Here is a 4904-nt window from a genome sequence, read left to right as displayed (position 1 = left end):
TGGGATGCTAAAGACAGCTGAGGTAAATATCAAGAAAAGGCCTACCCAAATTTTGAATGTCAATAAGGGTAAGCCCATGAAAAATAAGGGGAAGCCCAAGTCTAAAGGTGGTAATGGGCCTAAGGGACAAGACAAGCCTAAATGGCAATCCAAGGCAAAAGTTCCTAAGGAAATAGTTTATAAGGAAGGAGTCTGTTTCCATTGCAAGGAACCAGGGCATTGGAAGAGAAATTGCAAACTCTATTTGGATGAGTGCAAGAAGAAGAAGAGTAGTGAGACTACGACTTCGGATATTTATGTTATAAATATTAATTTATCTATTTCTACTTCATGGGTATTAGATACCGGATGTGGTTCTCACATTTGTACAAATGTGCAGGGTCTCAAAAGGAGTAGAAAACTGAATAAGGGCTGCAACGACCCGAAATCGGACCGCTACCGGCACTAGGATCCAGATCGACTTAAGGTCGCCGGAACCAGTAGCAAGCCTAACATACAATCTGTCATACCTGATAAATCCTATACATGATCATACAAATACATAAAAAACTTTAAACTTTTTCTTTCACCAAGCTTAACCTGTGCATGCACATACTCATAAACATAAAACCCCACACTAGAGCTCTCATCAAATTCTCTAATGGGGTAGCATATCATACATTAAGTTTGGTTAACATTAAAACATTTCATAATGATCATGAACAAAGGAATTAACCATAACACTAGGGTCAAGCATAATGCTAATCCTCAATACAAAACTATACAAAATCTTACATTACATTACATCATCTTTCATATCCACAACTAACTATTACATACAAATAACTTTTACTCTTGCTGACTTCCTAGTCTATTCCGAACCTGTAAACTTGGGGTTAAGGGAAAGGGGTGAGCTACTAGAGTCCAGTGAGCAGAATAGTAAACATTTTATTAAAATCCATGCTTTCATGAAATGCATCACATCACAAACAAATCACATCACAAACAAATCACATCAAGGATGGACTTGTCACCAATAACCCTCTACATATTCCAATAGTGCCAGGGCATAGAATGGGCCACTGGTGTTTCCCTTAACATTACATAACATAATATTCCAATAGTGAACATGTGCCATTAAATTCTTCCATATTATTAATACAAGAGTTGACCTCTTAGTCTCAATTGCTTTCAAGTTTTTTTTTTATAATGGCATATAATAAGAGGTAATGAAAAAAAAAATAGCTTTATTTTTAATTTTATTCCAATTATACTCTAATAATTATTTATTTTATTATTATTTTTTAAATCCACTCTAAATAATTAAAAAAAAAGGTGGCAGATTAGTATTATATTTGAGAGTTAAAAGAACAATTAAAAAAATCTTAAAAAATTATTTTATTATTTTTAATATTTTAAAACCGAATTATATTAAATATTATTTTAAATTATTTTTTGGTATTTCATAATTAATATATTTAATAAAATTATTTTCTTAATAATAGTTTTAAAAGTAATGCTAAACAGTAAGCATATTAAATAGATTAAAAAAATTGATTGATAATGATTTTAGTAAAAATAAAATGAAGATAAATTATTATTATTATAAAATTATTAATAAAAATTAAAATAAAATTAAATAATAATAATAGCAATTTTTAAATATATTTAACAATGAAAAAAAGTAACATGATAATTTTATAAGTTTTCAACTGTATAAATAACGGTAGGATATATTTGGTCAGATATTAAAAAAATAAAATTTAATTGATAAAAAATAATTATAGGGTGAAATTATAATAAATATAAAATATAAAATTTTTTATGATTAATTTGATTACATGGTGTTGATGTGACGGTTCCATTAATTTTTTAAAATAGCATATACAATTAAAATAATTTTAAAATGTTAGATTTTGATTGAAAAAAAGAATTACAGAATATAATTACAATGAAATAAAAAATATAGACTTTTTTTTACTATTAATTCATATAATAATTTTTTAATAATTTTTTATTTCATTTTAATACATCTATTATCTATTTATTTCGTATTTTCAAATGTTTGAATTTAATTTATTTTATTATTAAATTATTAATGTAGTTTATACAGTAAGAAATAAATGACTGATAAAAAAAAATTTAAAATAAATGATTCATTGAGCCGTAAACACTTTATAATTCATTTATTTAATAACATCTTTCCCATTTCCCGCATTTATTTTTAAAATTAAAATAAAAAAAATGACATTCACTCAAATCCAATTTATTTAAGATTAGTTACTCCTCATAATACATGATTATGAGATTATAGAGTACAAATCCTCAAACTCAGCAATTACTTTGAAAATTGAAAATACAGATATATAAATATATTAAATTCAGTGGGCAGAGCTGATTGTGTTGCCAATATCAATGACAAATCGATATCTAACATCAGCTTTCAATATGCGTTCCATGGCTGTGTTCACATACTTCATTGGAATAACTTCTATATCTGCTGTTATATTGTGTTTGGCCGCAAAATCAATCATTTCTTGTGTCTCTTTCATTCCCCCAATTGCACTGCCTCCCACCATCTTTCTTCCTGTAATTAGCTGAAATTGTTAAGGGTTTTTATTTTCATTTGAATTATGAATATGAAGAAGAAAGAAACAGAAAATTACCCATCAACAAAGGAAAGGCTGGTAGCTCAAGTGGCTTCTCTGGAGCACCAACCAAAACCAACTTTCCATTAGTTTTCAGTAGCCCAATCAAAGGCATAAGAGGGTGCATTGCAGACACTGTATCAATTATACCATCCATTGTACCCATCGCAGCCTGTATCAATAAGATTTAACAAGATTATAAATTAATATAAATTTCCTGATTCATGGGTTATCCAAGAAAGTTCCAAATTATAGATACCTTCATTTGATCTTGGTCACGGCTAACCAAAAATGAATCAGCACCAAGATGCTCAACAGCCTCCTGCTTCTTGCTAGGTGAGGTGCTAATCACAGTAACCTTCACTCCCATAGCCTTAGCAAATTTCACTGCCATATGGCCAAGTCCGCCCAGGCCAACTACGCCTACGTGCATGCCAGGCTTGTCGAGTCCATAATGTTTCAAGGGGCTATACACTGTGATCCCAGCACAAAGGAGAGGAGCAGTAGCATCAAGAGGTAAGGTATCTGGAATACGAACGATGAAGTGCTCATCGGCCACCATGATGTTAGAGTAGCCGCCGTAAGTGGTGGTTCCGTCATAGTACTTAGCACTATAGGTGAGTATCATCTCTGGGCAGTAATTCTCAAGATTGTTTGTGCAGTTATGGCAGGAATGGCATGATCCCACCATGCAGCCCACACCAACTTTATCTCCCACGTTGAATTTTTCCACTTTGCTCCCAACCTCTGTCACCAGTCCCACAATTTCATGCCTGCATTGCAAATTCAGCAGAAACCGTAATTTCTTATGTTAATTGACTTGGGCTCAAAGTTCCAACCGTCTAACTTTACAATTGAAAAAAAAAAAAGAATGTTCCTAATAACTATAAGATGAGAATACGTACCCAGGGACAAGAGGATAGGTGGAATTGCCCCATTCATTCTTGACCATATGAAGGTCTGAGTGACACATTCCACAGTAGAGGACCTTGAAACAAACGTCTTTCTCCCCAGTTGCCCTGCACAAACATGTTATATATTGATAATTAGAAAAATGGATTATCGATTTTGTTCTTAGAGATTCAAGTAAAAAGAAGATTTGTTGATGTAGAAAGAGAAGCAAGACAGATTCATGGAAAGGTAGAAGAAAAAGAACCTCCTGGAGAAGGTGAAGGGAGAGAGGACACCAGAGTCGTCTCTTGCAGCCCATCCAAATGCCTGTTGGGGATGCTCTTGTTCTGGCAACTTGGGTACCATGTTTCCTTGAGAATGAGATGGAAACTGCAATAGAAAAGAGATTATGCGTAGATGAATTGGAAGCAGAAAAGCTTGAATACTAGGTTCTGGTGATGGGTGTAGGAGAGGGTACTTGCCCATCAATATATAAAGTTGGAATATTGAAGACTCTTAGCTGGGCTATGGAGTTGATGACGTATTAGGTGAGGTTTCCTTACGTATCAGCTGACCTAAGTGCTCGAGCATAGATCATCAATGCAAGCACCAAGTTAAAATTAATAGATCAAGAAGTGCCCAAGAATTTTCCTTTTTTTCTTCTCTTTTTTTTTTCCATATATAGCAGCCATGGCGTTGTCTTCTTTCAATTTTTTTTTTCCTTATACAATCTTTGCTTAAATACTTATTTTTCCCTTGCACTTATTAGAAATGTTATTTATTTTTAATTTAAATTAAGCTAAAAATGGTCATTTTGAGGCTAAATTAATTTTAAATTAAAATTTTCAAACTATATATTAAGCTAAATTAATTTAATTTAAATTGAAGTTATAGTATTAGTGGAGTTAAATTAGCTAAAATTGACCGACCTAATACAAATCCTGTAGTTGCACATCTCCGTCCAAAAAACTAGATCATGATTTCTTGATGATAGAGATGTTCATGATGTTTTGGCTTTTCAAATATCGTACAAAAGGTTATCTGGCTGCACCACCCTCACTTCCATTGATGTCTACAGTCAAGTGAAAAAATTGTAAAATTTACTCTATTGCATAAAATTAAATTTTGGATAGAGAAATTCTATAAAATTTTAAAAAAAAATCTTCATAAAAAAAATTTCCAACTCGGCCAAAAAAAGCTAGCTAATATATTAAATTAATACATGGTAAAAATCAAATTGCATCCATCGTAAGGGATAAATTCTCTTTTATATATATATATATATATATATATTACTTTAATTTTAATAATTATGTAAATAAAAATGCAAAATTTGAGAGATAATTATCTTTGTCATCCAATCAAAGGTTATGGACAATTAGTCCT

The 4904-nt window shown here is 31.4% G+C and overlaps 1 protein-coding gene across 1 annotated transcript; it reads right to left on the bottom strand.

The window, feature by feature from the left end:
* Positions 1 to 2253: 2253 nt before the first annotated feature.
* LOC110608488 (probable mannitol dehydrogenase) lies at positions 2254 to 3991 on the bottom strand. Its single transcript, XM_021747729.2, has 5 exons — positions 3784 to 3991; positions 3533 to 3646; positions 2887 to 3400; positions 2646 to 2799; positions 2254 to 2566 (listed from the first exon to the last, which is right to left on the bottom strand). Exons 1-5 carry the CDS (start codon positions 3882 to 3884, stop codon positions 2361 to 2363), a joined length of 1089 nt encoding a protein of 362 aa, XP_021603421.1. The 5' UTR covers positions 3885 to 3991; the 3' UTR covers positions 2254 to 2360.
* Between the last annotated feature and the right edge of the window lie 913 nt (positions 3992 to 4904).

The sequence above is a fragment of the Manihot esculenta genome, chromosome 2 (genome assembly GCF_001659605.2).
Source record: "Manihot esculenta cultivar AM560-2 chromosome 2, M.esculenta_v8, whole genome shotgun sequence".
Classification (NCBI taxonomy): Eukaryota; Viridiplantae; Streptophyta; class Magnoliopsida; order Malpighiales; family Euphorbiaceae; genus Manihot; species Manihot esculenta.
This window is presented reverse-complemented; position numbering and strand designations above follow the sequence as displayed.